At 45.6% G+C, this 24,707-nt stretch overlaps 1 protein-coding gene and 1 long non-coding RNA gene across 2 annotated transcripts in view; one reads left to right on the top strand and one right to left on the bottom strand.

The window, feature by feature from the left end:
* Positions 1 to 24,707, bottom strand: part of LOC132142418 (uncharacterized) — a 1,026,371-nt gene that overhangs the window by 197,694 nt on the left and 803,970 nt on the right. The gene's annotated exons all lie outside the window — the stretch shown is intronic.
* LOC132142091 (uncharacterized) overlaps positions 8,868 to 24,707 on the top strand; it is a 52,528-nt gene continuing 36,688 nt past the window's right edge. The window contains exons 1-2 of the mRNA XM_059551734.1: positions 8,868 to 9,391; positions 9,442 to 9,903. Coding sequence (XP_059407717.1) covers positions 8,980 to 9,391; positions 9,442 to 9,903 — 874 coding nt within the window. The 5' untranslated portion in view covers positions 8,868 to 8,979. The remainder of the gene's footprint in view (positions 9,392 to 9,441; positions 9,904 to 24,707) is intronic.

Genomic DNA, 24,707 nt, shown 5'->3' with positions numbered 1-24,707 from the left:
ATATCTAGATACACATCTAGAGAAGTATAGTAGAGAAGTAAAAATTATTATTATTATTATTATTGTTGTTATTATTATTATTATTATTTCTACTCTGTAGGAAAGTCTAATGTGGTTGAATCTTCTGAGGTCCAGAAGGAGAATGAAGAGGTATTTCTTCATACAGTCACATTCAGATCCTCCGTTGCCTCCTGCTATCCCAGCACATCCCACCATCTTCCACTCCTCTTTTACCCCTTGACCTCCATCCGGTCCAGTCGGCTCTGATCACTGACACGTTTTCCTGCTCTCTCTCTCTCTCTCTCTCTCTCTCTCTCTCTCTCTCTATCTATCTCTCCTGTTAGTTTGTTTTCCTGCACTGTCAGTTTTGATCAATCGCTATAATATGCTCCATAATAGTCCCAAGATCTTGTCCTCTGTCTCTTTCTGCTTCTCTTTTGTCATCTGTCCATTTTTTCATTGAATTAATTCATCAAGTCTTTTAGTATTATATGCAGCAGTGTTGTGGGTTAATGAATTACATAGAGCAACACTTCAAACTTGAAAGTTTTCAGCAGTGTGGCAGGAGTAGAGCTGCTTTCAACAACTTTTTTCCAAAGAGTAGCTTTTGGTTTTTATTTTGCATCATATTGCACTAAGCCTAACCGTAATCATATGTATGATTTATTCTAATTTGCAGTATTTCTGGGAAAACATGGTCTTTTATAAATGATTTTGTGAAGGATTTATCATTAATAAAAAAAATACTGTATTCTTTAATCATGAGTTCATCCATTTACACATAAAAATAAAATAAAATAAAATAAAAAATAAATAAATAAAATAAACATTTAAAGCGTAAAAATATCTTTGATCAAGCATAGTATGTAATTGAAAACATATTCCAGTTTTAATGAAACCATATCTAACTACCCAATTACTTCAACATTTTCAATGTTTTTCTTTACATATTAAGCATATGATGTTTTATATTATGAATAATGGGGCAATGCTGTATATTTTCACTGGGAAACTAGTATGTGACCACATGACAGATGGCATGGATTTTACTTTTTCCCTTCTGAGATGTTTCTGGTGAAAGTGAGTTTTTTTATTCAAATATTGGTTGAATGTTGCGTGTATGCAGATGCAAATTCTACTTTATGTCGTGTTCTGTAATTTTATGTAACTCTCCATTGAACTCATCAAATTTAATGAGTTTGGATGTGTGGCAACAACGTCCTTCACTTGAGGAATATTAAATTGCTCAGATAGTGCTCTTTTGTAGCTCAAGAAAGCTTCATAGGAAATGTGTTAAACTGTCTAGGGGTAACCATTAAGATATGAAAGAATTATAGATCAACGCTCACTATATTTGTCAATAAATAACTGCATAAGTGTTGAACTGCATAAGTGTCATGAAATTAAAGTTCTGTTCCTGTAAGATGGGAAAAAAATGCAAGGTCAAGGTTTTGAACCATGTCAAGCATTCTGTGTGTAAAGTGTTAAATATAATTAAAAAAAGTATGTGTTCAGATTATCACATATAGAAATATTTATTCCACTAAGCAAAGAAGAAGTTAAGGCTAAAATTGTAAGATGTTTGGAATAAAGAGGAGAAAGGAAGACATCTTTATCATATTCAAAATCAAATTGGGGTTGACAGAGTTCATTTTGGTAGTAGAAGATAAGATACAATTATTACCAGACTTCGCATTGGCCATTCTGCTATATATTTTCCACTATATAAAATTAATAAGCTTGAATCTGGGAGCTGTAGTCTGTGTGGATTACCAGAAACATAAGTGCATGCACTATTACATTGTTCTGCTTATGATAATGAAAGAGCATTTCTGTTGGAAGAATTACAAGAAATAGGGATATTAAATATTACACATAAAACTCATTTTAATAATGGCTTGAAGAATTATAAAATAGATAATGTTTAATGACATACTTTAAAAAAGTAGATATGAATAATAGGATTTAGAAGTTAGTTTGTTTTTTTATTTATTATTATTATTATTATTATTATTATTATTATTGATTTAGTTATTCCTATTCCATCAATGGTCCACACCTATTGTTTGTTTGTCAACCGCCATAAAACTCCAAAAGAAGAAGAAGAAGATAAAGAAATTTGCAGTCACTAAATAGAACTTGCTTGACTGGAGGGTTTCCAAACTGTGGACTTACCTTTCCAGTCACAACTTTGCAACCAATTGGATTTTCACTTTTCATGGACTGGTGGACACTCTCATTGGACTTACTCCATCAACACTCTGGGATTCTTGGACTGTTTTAGGGTACAGTATGTGCAAACAAACTATTCTTTTAACAGACTGAGTTTACCTGGTTTTATCGTGTTGTTTTTAAAGTCTTTTATGTGAACGTTGTAAATATACCATTCTTACTAAATGTATTTATGTTTTATATAATTCTTTTAACACATAAACCTCTCACACAGTAAAATCTGACCCTATTTTTGGTAACTTTGTTACCCAGCCTGTTACGCTGATTGTTTCATTTGGTTCATTTCATACAGGAAATGTTTAAGGTTTTAAGCTGTGTTAAGAAAGTGCTAAAAGATGACGACTCATTTTGAAAATACTGTTCCTTTTAAGACACCTGCTAATTCTAATGAAGAATGGATCTTATGCTAGTGTGATTGTGAACAGCACGCTGAAATGCTTTCTCTTAAAAACCTTATTTTGAAACTGGAGTAGGATTTTAAAGACTCTTTTGCAAAGACAGGAATGCGGCTTTGGAGTTGGAGTTCATTTGACCATTTGTTATGGAGCAATGGGTAACTGAGTGGATGTTCTTTGGTACAGTACCTCAGAGTTTTCATCAACAGTTGGCCACGAAAGACTTGCTTGTTCTTGGTGATTGTTGAACAGGTTCTTGTCATCTCTGATGTGGTGTACCAGGTGATCTCCGGCCTTCCATTTTGTCGCTGGTCACAGCTAGCATGACTCAACTTTGTGGTCATATGTGTGTAACTGGTCTTGAAGGAACTCTTTCAGTTGTCTCATGACTTGTTCCATGTCTTCTGATGAAAAGCTGTCTTGTTCTTGTGCATACTCAGCACTGTGCATGTCTAAGTGGTGCTGAGGTGGGTTTTGTTGTCGCTTACCCACACAAGTTACTCTTGGATGAGTCAGGTGATTACCTTTGGATGTCTGGTTGGGTTTCCAGTTGTTCTTATTTTTTGGGTTTCTAGAGAAGAGTGGCTGGTCCCATGGATTTTTCCAGTGGTTGGGCTGAAAGCTGTCATGGACATGGGTGTCATATTCTCTGTGCTCTTGATAGAAGACTTTGGTGCTGTGATTCAAGATTCAAGATTTTATTTGTTACATACAAGTTATATGACATACAACAAGCAGTGAAATGTACAGTAGGTCTGGCATACACTTTTTAGACTGTGCAAAAAAATTATGAATTATCTGAAGAAATAATAATAAAAAATAAGCTGAAAATTAAATACAAATAATGAAATATACTGAAAAAAAAAAAAAATAATAAAGTATATACATACATCTACATACATCTTCTTCCACTCGGGGCCGGGTCGCGGGGGCAGCAGTCTAAGCAGAGAACCCCAGACTTCCCTCTCCCTAGACACTTCCTCCAGCTCTTCTGGGGGGACACCGAGGCGTTCCCAGGCCAGCCGGGAGACATAGTCTCTCCAGCATGTCCTAGGTCTTCCCCGTGGTCTCCTCCTAGTGGGACGTGCCCGGAACACCTTCCCGGGAAGGCGTCCAGGAGGCATCCGGAACAGATGCCCGAGCCACCTCAGCTGACCCCTCTCGATGTGGAGGAGCAGCGGCTCTACTCTGAGCTTCTCCCGGGTGATTGATCTTCTCACCCTATCTCTAAGGGTTCGCCCAGCCACCCTGCGGAGAAAGCTCATTTCGGCCGCCTGTATCCGGGATCTTGTCCTTTCGGTCATGACCCAAAGCTCATGACCATAGGTGAGAGTAGGAACGTAGATTGACCGGTAAATCGAGAGCTTCGCCTTGCGGCTCAGCTCTTTCTTCACCACGACAGACCGGTACATCGACCGCATTACTGCAGAAGCTGCACCGATCCGTCTGTCAATCTCCCGTTCCATCCTTCCCTCACTCGTGAACAAGACCCCAAGATACTTAAACTCCTCCACTTGAGGCAGGAACTCTCCACCAACCTGAAGAGGGCAAGCCACCCTTTTCCGACTGAGGACCATGGCCTCGGATTTGGAGGTGCTGATTCTCATCCCAGCTGCTTCACACTCGGCTGCAAACCGTCCCAGTGCATGCTGAAGGTCCTGGCTTGATGAGGCCAACACGACAACATCATCCGCAAAGAGCAGAGACGAAATCGTGTTGTCACCAAACCTGACCCCCTCCGGCCCCTGGCTGCGCCTAGAAAATCTGTCCATAAAAATCATGAACAGAACCAGCGACAAAGGGCAGCCCTGCCGGAGTCCAACACGCACCGGGAACAAGTCTGACTTACTGCTGGCAATACGAACCAAGCTCCTGCTCCGGTCGTACAGGGACCGGATAGCCCTTAGCAAAGGGCCCCGGACCCCATACTCCCGGAGCACCCTCCACAGGCCGCCGCGAGGGACACAGTCGAATGCCTTCTCCAAATCCACAAAGCACATGTGGACTGGTTGGGCAAACTCCCATGAACCCTCCAGCACCCTGTAGAGGGTATAGAGCTGGTCCAGTGTTCCACGGCCTGGACGAAAACCACTCTGTTCCTCCTGAATCCGAGGTTCTACTATCGGCCGGATTCTCCTCTCCAGTACCCTGTAATAAAATACAAATAATGAAATATACACAATATATTAAACTACTACACATATGATGTGTAGAGATGCTACCAAGAAACTGCTACACAGATGATGTGCAGAGATGAAAACAATGTGCAGTGAAGATAAGTTAAATAGTTAGGTTATCTTAAGGTGAGACACTGCAGGCAAAAACACAGTTTTTTTCAAGCACCTGTCAATTTTGAGATTTTGGGATTTTTGGTTTTTCATAAAAACTGCTTACAACGCCTGTCTTCTGTCGGGAAACATAAGCGAGTACAAAGCATCGTGCTATGCTCTCCGACGCGCAGTAAGAGCTGCCAAACACAGATACAGGGAACGCATAGAGTCACATTTCCAGCTAAAGACTCCCGACGCTTGTGGCAAGGAATAAGGACCATCTGTGCCTTTGGAAACAAATCCTCTGTGGAGGTGAGAGCAGATCCGTCGCTGACTGACAAACTAAACACTTTCTATGGCCGCTTTGAAAGCTATCTAAGCAGTGCGAGTGTGCCGATCAGCGCATCAAGAAGCAGCAGCCAGAGCAGCGATCATCATGTGATCACCGTGTCAGGGGACGAGGTTCGGAGGGCACTAAAGCGAGTGAATGTAAGGAAAGCAGCTGGACCTGATGGGATTTCTGGCCGTGTTCTGCGGTCCTGCGCTGATCAGCTCACTGGTTTGTTTACATCCATTTTTAACGAGTCTCTTGCTACATCGGTGGTTCCCACCTCCTTCAAAAAATCTGTCAATATCCCTGTGCCTAAAAACAATAAACCTCTTGTCTGAATGACTATCGTCCAGTTCCCCTTACATCAATAGTCATGAAGGTCTTCGAGGGACTGGTTAAAAACGTCATCTGCTACTCCATCCCGGATACTTTAGACCCTCTTCAGTTTGCCCAAACAGACCCACTGATGATGCCATCTCTCACATCCTGCACTCTTCTCTCACACACATTGACAGCAATAACGGTAACTATGTAAGGCTGATATTTATTGACTATAGCTCAGCTTTTAATATAGTCCCCATAAAGCTAGCTTCTAAACTCATGGACCTCGGCCTGAATCCTTCACTCTGCAACTGGATTCTTGATTTCCTCACTGGAAGACCTCAAGTGGTGAAACTAGGCCAGTACACCTCTAATTCCATCACCCTGAATGTAGGAGCCCCACAGGGCTGTGTCCTGAGTACCCTGCTCTACTCTCTCTACACACATGACCGCGTGTCTTCCCACAGCTCCACATCTATAATCAAATTTGGTGATGATACTGTTGTTCTGGGCCTCATTCACAACAATAATGAGACCGCATACTTGGATGAGGTAGAGAAATTAACATCATGGTTCCAGGACAACTTTCTCTCTCTGAATGTGAGCAAAACTAAATAACTGATCGTGGACTTCAGGAAGAGACATCAGCAGCCCTATACACCTCTGATCAGCGTGACACCTGTGGAGAGGGTGAGCAGCTACAAGTACCTTGGTGTAAACATCTCCGAGGACCTGACTTGGACTACTCACATTCAAACACAGGTTAATAAAGCCAGGCAAAGACTGTGCCATCTGCGACAGCTGTACCATCCCCCAGGCCATCAGGCTCCTAAACTCAAAACCAGCCTCTTAACATCATGTTTCCACTTAATGTTCACTTTATCAGTAAGATATTCTTTATTCACTACCTCACATTGACACACTGACAGTGTCAACCTGTTTGCACATTTGCCTCTTGTACATTCCTGTGTATCTTAATATTTAAGACTACAGTATATTGCACATATGCACATTGTACATCCCTGTTTATCTTAATATTTAAGACTACAGTTTACTTTCATGCACATTTTTTTGCGTTCTATATTTAATTCTACAAAATACATATTTTTTATATTTTATTTTTATATTTTTATTGTTTACTTTTATTTCATTCTTTCATAGCTATATTTATGTATATTTTCATCTGTGTTGTATTCTTTAATAATTGCACTGTCCATGGCGCGGACCTGACTCACATTTCACTGCTGGTTATATATGCTCTATATAATTGTGTATGTGATGAATAAAAATCTTGAATCAATGATTTTATGAATAATATAGTTCAGGGTTAGGGTCAGGATTAAGTCCATTTTATTCCTCTTATCATTTTAGTGTCTTTAATGTATTTTAATGTCTTTAAGTCTTTTATGTGAACATTGTAAATACACCGTTCTTACTAAATTTTATTAAATTTTACTAAATAAACTAAGTTTTTCTAGTGTTTCCTAAGTCTTTCTAACTCTTTTCTAATGTTTCCTTAACCTGATATAATGAGAAAATATAACTTTTTTTTACGAGTAAATAATACTAATAATAACATTAATAATACTTTATTTGGATTCCCATGTGTGTGTGTGTGTGTGTGTGCGTGTGTGTGTGTGTGGACATTACTCAGTATGGGGCCATTCATAACGTCTATGTCTGTGTGCATGAGGTGATGTTGTGCCGAGTAGCCTTCGTGTGTGTGGTCTGTGTCAAGTCATCCATCATGGGAACTCTGGATTCTTGAAGTTTTTTGCTCTCTCTCCACGGGACTCCAGTCGATCACGTGGACGATGCTGTTCCTCCTGTGTTTCCTACATCACCTCCCTAGTCATTCTGTTGTTCAGAGACAAAGATGGCATGATTTTACCAAGTTAGGCATTTTCATCATGCCTGCTTTTATTGACAAGAATCAATCACTGCATTGGCTGTGTTCACAATAACACACTACAACATACTTCTTTTACTGCTTTCACAACATACAGTGTGTATATTTACATTTTCTGTATGCATGGAGACCGACTACAGTATATAACAACTTTTGTCCAAAGTGTCTGACTTTGCACTGAAGGTGTACATTCATCCATTTGTGACCCTGGACCACAAAACCAGTCTTAAGTAGCTGGGGTATATTTTTAACAATAGCAAAAAAAAACAAAAAAAAACATTGGTCGAAATTATAGATTTTTCTTTTATGCCAAAAAATCATTAGGATATTAATTAAAGATCTTGTTCCATGAAGATATTTGTAATTTTCTTACCGAAATTATATCAAAACTTTATTTTTGATTAGTAATCCATTGCTAAGAATTCGTTTGGACAATTCCTAAGGTAATTTTCTGAGTATTTAGATTTTTCTGCACCCTCAGATTCCAGATTTTCAAATAGTTGTATCTCGGCCAAATCCTAATCCTAATAAACCATATATCAATGGAAAGCTTATTTATTCAGCTTTCAGGTGATGTATAAATCTCAATTTCGAAAGATTTACACTTAAGTTTGGTTTTGTGGTCCAGGGTCACATTTTATCTGGTCGTTCATTCCTGTAGTTTTGGACACATTGTTTGATTTGACACATTGTGTAGATGTGTTTTTTTTTTTTTTTTTACTTTTTCTTTATTTATATAGTGCTTTATATGATACACATTGTGTCAAATTAACTTTACATCTTTAAACAGGAAAAATGTGTGCTGATTATACAAGGACAATAGAAAATCAGTTCCCTTTCAGTCGGTCACTCTCGACGCCACGTCGGTGACCGACGAATATGGGATATCGCTTCGATAGACCAATCTACTTCGAGTGTAAACTAAATGAGCCAATGCACATTGGCATGCAATTATTGCATCCAGCTGCCGCTGATCACTGCGTGAGTATAAGAGGGCAGCAGTTGCAATGCATACCAGCTTTTTGCTTCGGAGCCGAGCATTAGTATCGCTCTGCTCAACTGTGTCTGCTGTGAACTACGAGTTCAGCACGCTCTCGGAAGCTTTGTGTGTTGGCGAGACGGCGCTTCAGCGGTGGTCGTTCCTGTGTCGAGTGGATTTCACACTTCAGGCTGCACTACCCCTGTCGTGTTGCAAGCGGCCAATTCCCCTGTGCACCTCAGCACTAAAAGAGCATTTCCTAAAGAGCAAATTTCTCTAAAAGAGCTTCACGGGTGCGTCTTTGTAAAGACGACGGACCGTCCTTGTAAGGATGCCGTTTCACCCGTGCGTTTCTGGGTGCGGTCGTTACCTGGCTTCTGCGAACCATCAGCCTCGGCTATGCAATTCAGATTGCCCAGCATCCCCCCAAGCTCTGCGGTGTCCGCTTCACTACAGTGAAAGCGTACGATGACCCTGTCTTGCGGGAAGAGATCGCAGTCCTACTGGCGAAGACCGCGATAAAGCCGGTCCCTCCAGCCGATATGAGGACGGGGTTTTACAGCCCCTACTTCATTGTACCCAAGAAAGGCGGTGGGTTACGACCGATCTTGGATCTGCGAGTTTTGAATCGGGCCCTCCATCGGCTACCGTTCAAAATGTTGACACAGAAACGCATTTTCAGGTGCGTCCGTCCCCAAGTTTGGTTTGCAGCGATCGACCTGAAGGACGTGTACTTTCATGTGTCCATCCTTCCGCGCCACAGACCTTTTCTGCGGTTTGCGTTCGAAGGACTGGCATATCAGTACAAGGTCCTGCCCTGCGGGCTGTCCCGGTCTCCCCGTGTCTTCACGAAAGTCACGGAGGCAGCTCTCATTCCTCTCAGAGAGCAGGGTGTTTGCATTCTCAACTACTTAGACGATTGGCTGATACTAGCACAGTCTCGAGATCAGTTGTGTGAGCACAGGGATGTGGTGCTCCGGCACCTGAGCCTGTTGGGCCTTCAGGTCAGCTGGGAAAAGAGCAAACTCTCGCCGTTGCAGAGGATCTCTTTTCTCGGTATGGAGTTGGATTCGGTCGAACAGACAGCACGCCTCACAGAGGAACGTGCGCGGTTGGTGCTAGCCTGCTTGAATACGTTCAAGAGCAGGACAGCGGTCCCACTGAAACTCTTTCAGAGGCTCCTGGGGCATATGGTGGCCACAGCGGCACTTACACCGCTCGGCCTATTACATATGAGACCGCTCCAGCACTGACTTTATGGCCGAGTCCCGAGGTGGGCGTGGAAGCGCGGCACTCACCGGGTCCAAGTTACACCGGCCTGTCGCCAAACCCTCACTCCGTGGTCAGATCTTGCATTTGTCTGGGCAGGGGTACCCCTAGAGCAGATCTCCAGGCATGCTGTGGTTTACACGGATGCCTCCACCACTGGCTGGTGGGCCACGTACTACGGGCATGCAGTCTCAGGGGTTTGGACGGCCCGCAGCTGCAGTGGCACATCAATTGCCTAGAGTTGTTAGCAATGCACCTTGCCTTGAACCGTCTCAAAGGTCTCTTACGAGGCAAGCATGTGCTGGTCCGAGTGGACAAAACTGCGACTGTTGCGTACATCAACCGACAAGGTGGTCTGCGCTCTCGTCGCATCTCGCAACTCGCCCGCTACCTCCTCCTTTGGAGTCAGAAGGTTCTGAGGTCACTTCGTGCCGTTCACATTCCAGGCCTGCTCAGTCGTACAGCCGACATGCTGTCTCGAGCAATGCTCCCGGGAGAATGGCGACTCCATCCCCTGATTGTCCAGCTGATTTGGAGGCGGTTCAGAGCCGCTCAGGTAGACCTGTTTGCTGCTCCAGAGACCCCTCACTGCCAGTTGTTCTACTCCCTGACCGAGGGAACTCTCGGCACGGACGCACTGGCACACAGTTGGCTGCGGGACCTATGCAATTATGCGTTTCCCCCAGTGAGCCTTCTCGCACAGACATTGTGCAAAGTCCGGGAGGACGAGGAGCAAGTCTTGCTAGTAGCGCCATATTGGCCTACTCAGACCTGGTTCCCCGAACTAGTGCTCCTCTCGACAGCCCCTCCTTGGTCGGTTCCTCTGAGGAGGGATTTACTGACTCAGAGACAGGGCACCATTTGGCACCCGCGTCCAGACCTTTGGAAACTCCATGTCTGGTCCCTGGACGGGGCGCGGAGGTTCTAGGTGACCTATCCCAAGAGGTAGTGAACACCATCACTTTGGCAAGAGCACCGTCTACGAGACACGCTTATGCCTTGAAGTGGAACCTGTTCCTTGAGTGGTGTTCTTCTCGCCGAGAAGACCCCCGAAGATGCCCGATTGCGGTCGTGCTGTCCTTTCTGCAGCAAGGGTTGGAGTGAAGGCTGTCTCCCTCCACCCTCAAAGTCCAGGTTGCCGCTATTGCTTGAGGTTAAATCCTTCCCGGCCCCCCTCTATACCCCCTTGGGACCTGACTCTAGTGCTTAAATCTCTACAGCAGGGCCCATTCGAGCCTTTGCATTCAGTTGAGCTAAAGTTTCTTTCATTGAAATCTCTGCTCCTGCTTGCACTGGCCTCCATCAAGAGGGTAGGGGACCTGCATGCATTTTCGGTCGACGATTCGTGCCTAGAGTTCGGGCCGGCTGACTCCCAGGTAATCCTGAGGCCCCGGCCTGGCTACGTGCCCAAGGTTCCCACTACATCCTTCAAAGACCAAGTGGTGAACCTGCAAGCGCTGCCCCTGGAGGAGGCAGACCCAGCCCTGGCTGTGCTTTGTCCCGTCCGAGCATTAAGGTGCTACGTAGACCGGACACAAAGCTTCAGGACCTCAGACCAGCTCTTTGTCTGTTATGGAGGCTGGCAGAAGGGGAGTGCCGTCTCTAAGCAGAGAATGGCCCACTGGATTGTGGATGCCATAACCCTGGCTTATCAGGCTCAGGGTGTGCCCTGCCCATTCAGGTTACGAGCTCACTCAACTAGAAGTGTTGCATCCTCCTGGGCGCTGGCTCGTGGCGCCTCGCTGACAGATATTTGTAGAGCTGCGGGTTGGGCGACCCCTAACACGTTTGCTAGGTTCTATAGCCTTCGTGTAGAGCCGGTATCCTCCTGTGTTCTCACCTCAAACGGGTAGTGGCACTGAGAGGCCCGGGTTAGTGTCGGCTTGCTTAAACCACTCCAGAGTGTCCGTACTGTAGACCCTGTTGAGATCCTTCATCACCCTAAGCAGCTGGACGCAGTGGAACGTCCCGACAGCGTCCCGACTCCAAGCGGACCGGGTACGTTTTCCCAGTGTTATCCAATCTCACCCAGTGAGGTAGTGCTTTGACAACGGTGAGTGGAGCTACTTGTTCTGAGCCCCGGCCTACACCTAATAGGGGCGCAGGCGGCTCGCACAGGGCACTGGAAGGGGCAGCACCCATGGCGCTTTGATAGGGATCCCATATTCGTCGGTCACCGACGTGGCGTTGAGAGTGACCGACTGAAAGGGAACGTCTCGTTTACGTATGGTAACCCTCGTTCCCTGATGGAGGGAACGGAGACGCCACGTCCCGTCGCCATGGTTGCTGTACCGCCGCTGAGCTGCCGGGTCCCCGGCTCGGCTCCTCAGCGAAAAACTGGTATGCATTGCACCTGCTGCCCTCTTATACTCACGCAGTGATCAGCGGCAGCTGGATGCAATAATTGCATGCCAATGTGCATTGGCTCGTTTAGTTTACACTCAAAGTAGATTGGTCTATCGAAGTGATATCCCATATTCGTCGGTCACTGACGTGGCGTCTCCGTTCCCTCCTTCAGGGAACGAGGGTTACCATACGCAACCGAGACGTTTCTCAGTTAATATCAGTTCCCTGTTGATTCAGTGATGTCATCGCCCAGCTCAGTTCAGTAACTTAAAAATGGCAACTTTTCTATTATTTTGGAGTTTGAAACTAAAAGTAAACCACCATGCATTCATTGAAAGAATGCATTCATGTTTTGCAAGTGATGTTGAAGTATTAAAATTAAAGCTACAATTGCAAATTAATTGTACTGTTGTGATGACTAAGTACAGCATCTGGCAGTAAATATTATTGAATTCTTTAGAATAATGTGTATTGATGAATCACACACATTAAGACCAGGAATGTGTATTAAGGTATACATGGATTTCTCGGCGACGTCATCACTGCTTGCGCACGCAACCAAGAGGCAAAAGACCCGCGCTCTTCGTACCGGAGTAAATGGTTTTGGTGGTGGTGTTGTCGCTAGTCAAAATGCCAAGGAGTTGTTGCGTTGTCAATTGTACCAACCGAGCCAGTGCTGGGTGTCAGATGTTCAACGTGCCTAGGGGGAAGCATGTTTTTTTTTTTTTTACAGTTGGACGTTTTACATAATGTTATATTAATAATATATTATATGAAACACAAACAAACAGATCCAACTCTGAAATTGCAATTTATTATTGAGTCAACAAGAAATTACAAACAATGCGAAATCTACGTTAATTACAATGTTCTTTTACTGAACTCGGCATAACAGATAGAGGTTTTCTGCCTCCTGGATGCGCGCGCATCCGGTATTGTTTGTATACAAGAAACCCGTGTATTGATTTCATGTTGATTTTTAAAACATATTTAGGCATAGGATGGATTTAATAATACTATGCAAGCTGATCTACACAGGCTTTTAAAACAAGACACGATCCAGTCCAGCTGGTTTCCCGGTGTTTCTGAAAACATTTGTCACTTTGAGTTTAGAGAGTTTAGTGTCTGTTGAATGTGATGAAGTGTGAATGCATTCTTGTCTTTGCTAGTGCTGTACAAGCTTTACATTCCTGTAAACCAGCACTCGGTTCAGGTAGGAGGCAGTTTAAAAAATTTGGAATGGACAGACAAACAAGGACATTTTCGTCTCATCTGGATTCAGCTCTTTTCTTGTTCTTTACAAGGCCAAATGACTGAACAAACAATCCCATAATACAGACTCTTAGCAAAGCTGTATTTAGGAATGTCTTCTGAAACAGCATTTCACAAATGGACCTTTCTCACTGTATAAATAAAGAATATTATATAATTTTGTACCCCAAAACAATAACATAATATTAGTTTTACATTTTTTTTACCCCACCAACTAAAACAGTTTATTCATAACATGCTTTTTGTTGAATTTTATTTGTATCTATTTATTTATTTTTCTCAAAAAAAAACAAAAACAAATCGGAATTAAAAGAATTTAAGTTTGGTACATAACTTGTCCTGTGTCTTCAAATATAAATTATATCTTGAGGGATTTTGAGAGTGATTGGATACATGTGGACACATAGGGTGGCTAAAGTATAAAGCAGTGGTTCCCAACCTTTTTCAACTTGCGGCCCACACAACCAAACATATATGTTTGCGCGGCCCACTGCAAAAAAATAAATAAATAACTGACCCCGCTATTGTTGGGTTAATAACTTAGTACTCACAAGCTAGATTGTTAACTGTATTTATTGAATAATACAGAATCACAATTTTGATGCACACATATATATTTTACAGTCATAAATGCATTCAGGATGAATTTGAAACATATTTCCAAAAGAAAACCAATTAGGGCTTTATCAAAAAGTTGTAACATCTCTAGAAAAAACATAAGTCAAAATAATCACTATAGTAAAACAACATTTATAGACCTATGGCAAAAAAAAAAAAAAAAAAAATATATATATATATATATATATATATATATATACAGTATGTGTGTGCGGTGCAGAAGCAGCAGAGAGAGAGCGCATTACTGTAACGCGAAAGCACATTAAAATAATGCACGAGCGCGAATCTCTCCGCTCTCACGCAGATTTCCTTTTGCTCTGTCACAAAACCAGACAAGATTGCTCAGCAGGGGCGCTGCACAAGATCCTGGGCCCTATGCATAGGCAGTCCTAATGGGCCCCACTCCCCTTGAAAATATATATTCCAGACTTTTCAAGGGCCCTCTCTTCCTTTGGAGCCCTGGTAATCAGTACTGGTTTTACCCCCAATCTGACGCCCCTGTTGCTCAGATACACGCTGCTCTCACCCGGAGAGAGTGTGCACATTTAAAACGTGTCTCCTCTCACTTAAACTGCGTCCTGTGCACTCACAACTCTCTCTATGCTCATGTGCTAGATATTAATTATTTTCGCAAGTTTTTATTTCTAGCCTTTTACCGCGTGCAGTGTGAACGCTCTGATCTGTTAACATGGGCTCAGAAAAAAGGCGCATCACAGACAGTGTGTGAACCTGGAGTTAGGCATATGCCCCAGTCTGTTCTGTTTTCGCTTTAGGCACGTTGCACTATGATTGGATCGGATAGCATACTGCAGGAGGTCAGGGCCGCGGAAAATCATTCTATAAAGCGATTTAGAAATCGCGCAGGCTCAAATCGTTATTTTATGACTATTTCTATTAATCGCACAGCCCTAGAATGAACTGGCAATGAACAGAAAATAACTCAGACTGGCACCGCTCAGCAAAACCGGAAAACCAGATCCAGGCAGAGCGCGGCATAGTGGAAGCATAGTTACAGTTTAATATTTATTTTTTGTTATTTAATTATATATATGAAATATATTATTATTTATTTTATTAGTAATTGGCGGCCCACCTGCAATACCATCGCGGCCCACAGGTTGAAAACCACTGGTATAAAGTGTAGGTGGTTGCCAGGGAGTTGCTATGAAGCCGCTAATGTGTTCTAAGATTTTATTAAATTTTTTCACAGTGAAATGCTTTTCTAGGTGTTGCTATGCAGTTGGGTAAGTTTTTTTTTTTTTTTGGTTGCTAATGTATTTTATGTAATTGCCAGGGTATTGCTATGCAGTTGCTAAGGTGTGCAGGTTTAACATGTTTCTGTGCAGTTGCTAGTGTGTTAGTGGGTTGTTGTCATTAAGTTATCTATTGCGTTCCACCCAGAATTCCCTAGCAAAAATAAATAAATAAATAAAACTAAGCAACCACACTGCAGCACCATGGCATTGTGGTAATGAGTGTTGCACAGGCTTCAGACACTTATGCTGTCTGCAGAAAATGTACAAGTCTGGGTTCTGTTTGTCGGTAGGAAACGTACTCGGTTACTAAACGTAACCTCGGTTCTCTCTAGAAGAGCGAACGAGTACTGCGTCTTAGCTAAGACGCTACGGTAAAAAAAGTCTCTTTTCACGAAATACTGAAGCAAAAAATTATCCTTAATTTTGTATTTTTGTAAAGCGCATTTGCAGCAGGACACAGCCATAGGCGAGACGGCTCGTTCGCTCATTGGCTTGTTCTGCGGCAACTGCACAGCCTATCGAGCGCAGGCTGATGCAACATCAGACCGATAAGGGCACTTTGCGCCCTTCTTGCCACTTCCCGCCGATACGGGTGTGGCCCAACCTATAAAAGGAGCTCGAAAAGGCTGACTCACCTGATTTATTTCATCGCCGAAGCGAACCAGAGTGAATCGTACGCACGGCAGAGAACTCGTTCGCTCTTCTAGAGAGAACCGTGGTTACGTTTAGTAACCAAGTACGTTCTCTTACGAGAGCTCTCTCGTACTGCGTCTTAGCTAAGACGCTACGGGAACCCAATGTAAAACGCCGTGCGCGCAGGGATCACACACCAATAAACCTGAAGCAACGCCCAGGATTTACAGTGCACAGTCACCTGAGGGACTCACAGAGAGTCCAGGACAGAAAAGGGAAAAAGCCCTCCGTTCTCTATCTAGCAGCATCCGTAGATGCGGCAATATGACATCACACAGCCGAGGCAAGGCCTGACCAATGTGGCAATGCGGGTCTTACACAATACTGCCCATATAACAGTCGGCAGCGCATAGCGCTCGTGAACTCAGAATTCCCCTCAGGGCCCTGATTCGACTATACCGACAACAGCCTTGCTTGCAAGGCGGGAACCTCCAGGTTATAGAACCTGATAAATGTAGACGGCGAGGCCCAACCTGCCGCCATACATATATCCTGCAAGGAGATCCCAGTAGACGCCTCTTGTGGAGTGTGCTCTGACGCCCAACGGGCACTGAAGGCCCCTGGAAGCGTAAGCTAACGCTATGGCGTCAACTATCCATCTGGATAGAGTCTGTCTCGAAACAGCCATTCCCTTGGAACGTCCACCGAACGAGACAAACAGCTGCTCCGTCTGCCGAAAGGCAGGAGAGCGAGACACATAAGCTCTTAAAACCCTGACAGGGCAAAGAAGACTCGAGTCTCCATCCTCCCCTGACACCGGCAGGGCAGACAGGGCAATAACCTGAGCCCGAAACGGTGTGTTGAGGATTTCGACACATAACCGTGCCTAGGTTTGAGTATGACCCTTGAGTCATTGGGCCCAAACTCCAAGCACAACTGGCTCACTGAGAGCGCGTGCAAATCACCCACATGCTTCACTGAAGCGAGAGCCAACAAGAATACTGTCTTGAACGACAGATGCTGAAGGCTAACCGATTGGATAGGCTCAAAAGGGGGACCCTTCAAGGCCTCCAAAACCGCCGCGAGGTCCCACATAGGGACTGACGGAGGTCTGGGAGGATTCAGCCTCCTAGCTCCTCTGAGGAACCGGATGACTTAATCGTTCCTTCCTATTGACTGACCGGACGCCGTTTCAGAAAACGCCGTGATGGCCGCCACATAAACTTTGAGCGTGGATGGGGCTCTGCCCTTATCCAACAGCTCCTGTAGGAAGGAGAGGACCTCCGTCACCTCACAACTAAGGGGTGAATAACCTCGAGCTGTGCACCAGCTGGAGAACACCGACCACTTCGAGGCATACAGACGTCGTGTCGACGGAGCTCTAGCCTGAGTGATGGTATTTAGCACTCCCACTGCGAGATCAGCAGGTAACCGTTGAGCGCCCACACATGGAGGGACCACAACTCCGGTTGAGGGTGCCAAATCGAGCCCCTGGCCTGCGAGAGCAGGTCCCTCCTCAACGGTACCGGCCACGGGGCGACATCTGCTAACTGCATCAAATCTGGGAACCATGGTTGGTTCTTCCAAAGAGGTGCTACAAGCAGTATTGAACATCTCGTTTCTCTCACCCGTTCTATCACCTGCGGAAGGAGGGAGACGGGAGGGAAAGCATAAAGCGGGCAGCACGACCATCTCCGTGACAGCGCGTTTTCGTTCTTGGAAAAGAACACGGGGCAGTGAGCATTTTCGTGGGACGCGAAGAGGTCCACCTCCGCCATGCCAAATCTCTCCCACAACAGCCGGACTGTTTGCGGGTGTAGAGACCATTCGCCCGTAGGAACATTGCCTCTGGACAGCCTGTCTGGACCAAGATTCTGCAGCCCAGGCACATGCACTGCTCTCAGCGAGCGCACGTTGCGCTGAGCCCAAACCAGGAGGCGTTCCGTCAGCCTGCACAGGTTTTGAGACCCGAGACCGCCCTGGCGATTTATTTAGGACACCACGGACATGTTGTCCGAACGGACTACGACGTGGTGATCCTTGATATGGGGACAAAAGCGCGTCAGCACGTTCTCCACTGCCAGCATTTCCAGGCAGTTGATATGATGGAGCTTTTCCCGTTCTGACCATAGGCCAAAGGACGGTCTGCCTTCGAGCAGCGCTCCCCATCCCGAAGTGGAGGCGTCCGTCGACACCATTTTCACACTCGGGGAAGTCCCCAGGCTTACACCTGATCGGTACCAGCCATTCGCTAGAGCCGCAACACAGCTCTGATCGACCTTGAAATGCAGCCGGCCAGACGCCCACGCTCTGCGCGGCACCCGAGCCTTCAGCCAGAACTGCAGGGGGCGCATGCGGAGCAGGCCCAGCTGCAGAACCGGAGATGCTGAGGCCATGAGGCCCAGCATCTTTTGACAGTGTTTGAGCGACACGGTCGCGCCGCAGCGGAAAAAACTCGCTGCGCGCTGAATGCCCATCACGCGCTGTGGTGACAGCCGCGCCGTCATGGAACACGAGTTCAGAACTATACCCAGAAACAGGATCGTCTGACTGGGGTTCAGCGAACTCTTCGCCCAATTGACACTGAGGCCGAGCTTCTCGAGGTGATTGAGTAAAACGGCCCTGTGGTCCACGAGCTCTGCTCGTGATCGGGCCAGGACCAGCCAGTCGTCCAAATAATTCAGCACTCGTATGCCTCTGAGTCTGAGAGGAGCGAGCGCTGCATCCATGCACCTCTTAAACGTACATCCATGCACCGGCGCTTAACCGACTGGGGGGAGGCTGAGCGGGTCCCGTTGGACTCGATATATCTGCGAGTAACCGTGGGCTGCATGTGTGCACATTTACCACTTTCAACTCGCTGTCTGCCTGTGCAGAATGTACGTGCACGGGCCTCGTTTTTACAGAAGCCCCGCGCCGCATGTGACATAGTGTATGTGGGCACTGGGAAGTGGGCACGTTTACTATGCGGCGCGCTCGACCGATCTGTGTCGATCTTATGTGCGCTAGCCCTGTGTGCAGGGCTGTGCTTACATGTGGAGATGGGCACTGAGTAGTGGGCATCGTCACTGCATTTATAGCACCATCGGCCGTGGCCGGACAAGCGTGCACGGGTTTCGTTTTTACAGAAACCACATGACGCGTGTGACATAGTAATTGTGGGCACTGAGGGGTGGGCACGCTTACTATGCAGTGTGCGCGACCGACTTGAGTCGACATTATGGGCGCAGGCCCTGTGTGCAGGGCTGTGCTTACATGTGGAGATGGGCACTGAGGAGTGGGCATCGTCACAACATTTATAGCACCATCGGCCGTGGCCGGAACACCAGAAAAAACACTCTTTTTGTGAAACATCTGGGTAGCCGTGATAATGGCTTTTGTGTGCAGGCAAGCGGGCACTCGTGCAGGCTTGCGCATTGCAGAGGACACTGAGGCAGTCACAACTCTTGGAACTGCAACAGCAGCACGCTTGGGTGAGAGCTCGGCCGCAGCGGAACTCGAACACCGGCGCTTTCCCAGCAGTGCTAGGATGCTTTCGGGGCTTCTGGCTTCACCGCAATCCTTTGCTGCGGCTCCCGCGGCGCGGGGCGACGGCTTGAAGAGCGAGAACGGGGTCCCGAGCTGCGTTGCTGACGCTGTCGCGATGACGCAGCAGGAGGCGGTGGGCGTGACTGAGAGCTCTGTGGGGCCGGTCTAGAGCGGCTAGCTGCAGAACTGGAGCGATTTGGCAAGAAGTGCTTGAACGCCTGCGAAGCTTTCTGGTCCTCGGCGAATCTCTCCACAAACTCGTTGACGGAAGATCCGAAGAGGCCGGCAGGAGTTAGCGGCGCGTCAAGGAACGCAGCGCGCTCAGACTCCTTGATGTCAGAAAGCGTCAGCCACAAATGCCTCTCAGCCACCGTAGCGGAAGCCATAACCTGTCCCATGGCCTGTGCAGCGGACTTAGTAGCGCGTAGGGAGAGATCCGAAGCACTCCTCAGATCCGCGAGACAAATCGCTTCAGGTCCCATCTCATCCAGCTTGCGGAGAAGATCGCCCTGGAAAATCTGTAGCGTAGCCATGGTGTGTAACGCAGACGCAGCCTGCCCAGCAGCAGAGAATATCCGTGCGAGCAGCGATGACGTCATGCGGCAGGCTTTGGATGGCAACGCCGCCTTAGTCCGCCGTCCTGCAGAGGGCGGGCAAAGGTGCGCTGCTATAGCCTGTTCCACCGGCGGAAGTGACAGGTAGCCTCTGTTCTTAGCACCGTCCAGTGTGGAAAATGCTGGCGAAACAGATGAGCGGATTCTCGCAGAGTATGGAGCGTCCCAAGCTTTCGCCACTTTTTCGTGAAGCTCAGGAAGAAAAGGGGTGTGCTTTGAGCTTGAGGAAGAGCGCTCATCCGGAAGATAGCTACCATCCAGCCAGGAACGTGAAGGGGGCTCTGGTGCAGACCACTCGAGGCCGAGGCTCGCCGCGGCCAGCGAGAGTACACGCATCAGCTCCTTATCGATATCCCCCCGTCTGCTGGGCCTCTGAGTAGCGCGCGCGAGATCCACGGAGCTCGCCCAACCCTCACTGCCCGAAACAAGCAGAGAGCACGTGTCTTCTTCCTCCGCCGCGGGCCTGAGATCCACTTCTTCAGATGACGCGTCGGCAAGCAGCGGACACTGAGCATCGGGAAGCGATGCAGGGGAGGCCGGCGAAGCGGAGTGAACCGGCGAGCTCGGCCGAGCTGGAGGCGGTTCTGGTAGGCGCTGCGGCGCAGCGGATGATGCAGGCTTCGAGAAGGATGCCAGGCGAGTCCTCAGAGTCACCATAGGCATTAACTCGCTATGAGGGCATCCGCCGTCAGCGAGCGCGAGCGCTGCATGGTCCTCACCTAGACAGGAGACGCAGATGACGTGACGATCTCCTTCGCTGAGCGGGGCTCTGCACGAGCCGCACGAGGGCATCTTTAAAAAGACGCAGCTCTTTTGTGAATGTGCGTCGCAGGGCGAACACACACACAGGATATAACAGATCAAGGATGTAAAGGATATGGGCGCCGGATAGCGCAGCAGGAACGGCAGTGGAAGGCGGCGATGCCAGCAGCTTCAGAATGGCTCGTCCTGCTGATATGCTCTTCCAGTGATCCAGCGATGCGTGAGCTTTGCTGAAGAGATGAAAAATCAGGTGAGTCAGCCTTTTCGAGCTCCTTTTATAGGTTGGGCCACACCCGTTTCGGCGGGAAGTGGCAAGAAGGGCGCGAAGCGCCCTTATTGGTCTGATGTTGCATCAGCCTGCGCTCGATAGGCTGTGCAGTTGCCGCAGAACAAGCCAATGAGCGAACGAGCCGTCTCGCCTATGGCTGTGTACTGCTGCAAATGCGCTTTACAAAAATACAAAATTAAGGATAATTTTTTGCTTCAGTATTTCGTGAAAAGAGACTTTTCCCGTAGCGTCTTAGCTAAGACGCAGTACGAGAGAGCTCTCGTAAGAGAACTCACACTAGGGGTCAGAAAGACAGGCTTTCACTCGGCAAGTGACAACAATTAAGGCCTGTGTTTTGCTAAGTCCTGCCAAAACTTTGGACTGGTGGTCTGGTCTTCATTACATAGTTTTAAGACATAATGGAGTCATATTTGGATTAAACATAAATGGCTGAAGTTGAATGAGTATTTTTTTTTCCCTTGTATTTGAATAAAGGGATTCATAGTGCTAAAATAAAATACATAGAGACAAGAATATAGTGCACATGTAGGTTCTGAAATTTGTATGTTTTTCTTTTCTTACATTTTTTATTATTTTCCATAATAATATAATTTATTCTTCAATTCATACAGAAGCATTTACAGCACTCAACCTTAAAATATATAATTGTGTAAAATAACAGTGTAAGTGCCCTTTTTTATGTGCATTCTTTAAGTTTTTGTTAATAAATCTGATTATTGCTATACAGTTCTCACAGTTATTTATTCAGCACCTTACTTTGTAGTTGCAAAAGTGTTTTTTAGGTGCTCACCATGATGTAACTATACATTTGCTTTTTTGAATCTTTCTAGCATGTTGCTATGTGATTGATGAAGTGTTTTAGGTGGTTTCCATTAGGGCTGCCCTGATTAAAGATTTTATTTATTGATTGATTGATTTTTTACTTGACTAATCGCATGTTTATATTAAGGGATAATTCACCTTTAGTTGCTGGTCCCCATTGACTTCCATAGTATAGAAAAAACAAAACGAAAAACTATGTGTACGTCAATGGGTATATTGGGTGGGAATATTGGGTGGAGAACTAAACCATAGCCTTTGATATATATCCTATTCCTTGCTCGAATGCATAAAGCTTGATGAATTCGGCGAAAGTAATGACCATGTATTGGAAAAATTTTTTAAGGAGATATTTTAATTACTTATTAATAAACTAGTGTTTTCTGAGTCAGTGTCAACTGCAAATATGAAGTAGTTGCTGACTCACCATCTGGGCTGTACAGTGTACATGCCTTTAGAGAGAAATGTACCTTTCATGCAGATTACCTAATCAGAGAGTCATTGTTTTTGTTTTGATTTGTTTGTCTCCTTTATTTCACAAACGCACATTTTCTTGATATTGTGGGTGTAAACAAATTAATGTAGATCCTTTACGGTTTAAAATGATGTGTTTCTTTTACCTGTATGAGCAATGATGACATCATATTTTAAGTTGTTTCTGCTTTTCAGGAATGACCCAACAAAGCTGAAGCTACGGGTTTATCTGAGCGCTCCAGCTCAGTCTGCTTACATGGGCGCTGACTGGTCAAAGGCTAGCCACCAGCTCCACAAACAATAAGAGTTGGGGGATGCACTGAGTCATCACTACTGCTAATGGGCTCCTTCCTGAGTGCGGAGCGGTCTATGGGCATGTAGGCAGGGTCTCGCAGGCCCTCCTGGCAGCTGACTGAGTCTTGTCCTACATGGCTTAGTTGTGAGGCGAAGGCTGGACTTCCATGAGGGGGTCAAAGATGACGAGATGTGAGCGTCCAACGTGTCCTCGATCACTGGAATAGCAGCATAACCCTGCTCAAAAGAATCCACTAGATTGGTGAAGTCAGTGGCCACTGAGTTATTAGAAAAAAAGCTGCTTCCAGGATTTGGAAATTTTAGCTTTCTTCATGCAGGACAAGAATTAGTGCTCGTCAAGCTTAGAGGACTGGGACTCACTTGGTTCGTCCGGGCTGGGAATATAAATAATAGTGAATAAACTCCACCAGCAAATTCATGCAGGTGTGCTCAGGCGAGATAGACAAAGAACTCTCTATAACCTGGAGCTCCACATCCGAACCCTAGGTCACGGATTCAAGGAAGGCTTCAGCTGCCTCCGGAGCAGTGCAACGTTGGAAAATAGATAATTCCTTCTCAAAAACCAGAAGCCTTGAGTTTTGACATGGAGATTCTTACAAAATGTACTGTTAGAAGCACTGTAATGCCCCTTGTGTGGATGAGCCAAACACATACATTTAACACACTAACTGTGTGGGTCGTTGCACAGAAACTCTACAGCACTTCACCACAAGGAGAAACAAGGTTCCACAGAAGGCAGTCGCTGAAGTGCAAGATAGAAAACTCGAAGACATAAGCCGACAAAAGCTATATTAAGGGCTAATCAATCCTTCTGAAGGAAGGAAATCTGAGGAGCTGATGGCATGTTAACAAATGTTAGAGTGGATGACATAGATACATTGGTGGTGTGTCCGGACCATCAGCCAAGAACTGGCATGATTCCATACGGGTTTCAGACAAGGGGTGTTCCCACTGTGTTATAGCTATGCAGCATTGAGTGTTCCTATCAAAGAGAATGCGCTAATAGCTTCCACAGTACACATGTCAGAGTGAGCAGACTGTGAGTTTCTTCTAGCATGTGCTATGCGGTTGCTAACACATTTTATTTAGTTGCCATGGTGTTTCTATGACGTTGCTAAGGTGTTCTAAGATATTCTAAGATATTTTTAGCAGGTTACCATGTGGTTGCTAAAGTGTTGTCAGGGTGTTGTTATATTAGTCCTGTTTTTAAATGTGGTGTACTTCTTTGCCTTTTTAGTCTGAAAAAATCTATGAGCTGTCTACGGAGACAGCATTTGTGTGGTGTGAGCAAAGCCCAATTTGCTCTTCACCACAAGCTAAAGGCCAATCCTATTAATGATTGAGCTACCAAATGAGACAGTAGTGCTGCAAGTAAGCATAGGTGTAGCAATTGCCTGGGGCCATGCATTTTGAGGGAGCCCCCAACATCTGACCATTTGAACTATCAGAAATGTCATTATTAAAATAACATGGAGCATTATATCTGCATCCCCATAAGGGAACCCCTCACATTATGCTGGATATGCTTGCTTTTTCCTCATGATGTGTCAGCCTCCATTTGCAAACTGTGCTTTCTTGTTCAGTTGGTAATTTAAACATGAAGAGAACTTATCTGTCTGGCAGCCAGAAGCTGAAAAACAAAGCAAGAAGATTAAGAAAAGAGGAAACATGACAGTGGTACATGATGGCAATAAGATTGACTAAAGGATATGACAAACAAATGTTTTCATTGTTAATTCCAGCTTGTTTTCATTTAATTATTTGCAAGATGAATTACTGGGAATATTCCAATTACTAATATGGTCACTGGGAAACCTGTTAGCTAGGGTTGCACTTAGCAACATATTATGTAGTGTTTAGCAGGTATTAATATAGGCTGCAATATAATACTTGGTACCGGGGAAGATGTGCCGTGGGTCTTTTCACAGCTCCAGATGGTAGTATCAACTAAATTCTGTACCCACTCAAAGTCACCCTCTTACACACTCTCCTGTGTGTTTTTGTGTACAATTGTATGTGCAGGTATATAACAATAGACAGTTTTAAATTATGTGCAAATTTTAAATGTAGACTAA

Source organism: Carassius carassius, chromosome 6 (assembly GCF_963082965.1).
Source record: "Carassius carassius chromosome 6, fCarCar2.1, whole genome shotgun sequence".
In the NCBI taxonomy this organism is placed as follows: domain Eukaryota; kingdom Metazoa; phylum Chordata; class Actinopteri; order Cypriniformes; family Cyprinidae; genus Carassius; species Carassius carassius.
The sequence above is the reverse complement of the archived record's forward strand: the minus strand, read 5'-3'. Positions and strand labels throughout refer to the sequence as shown.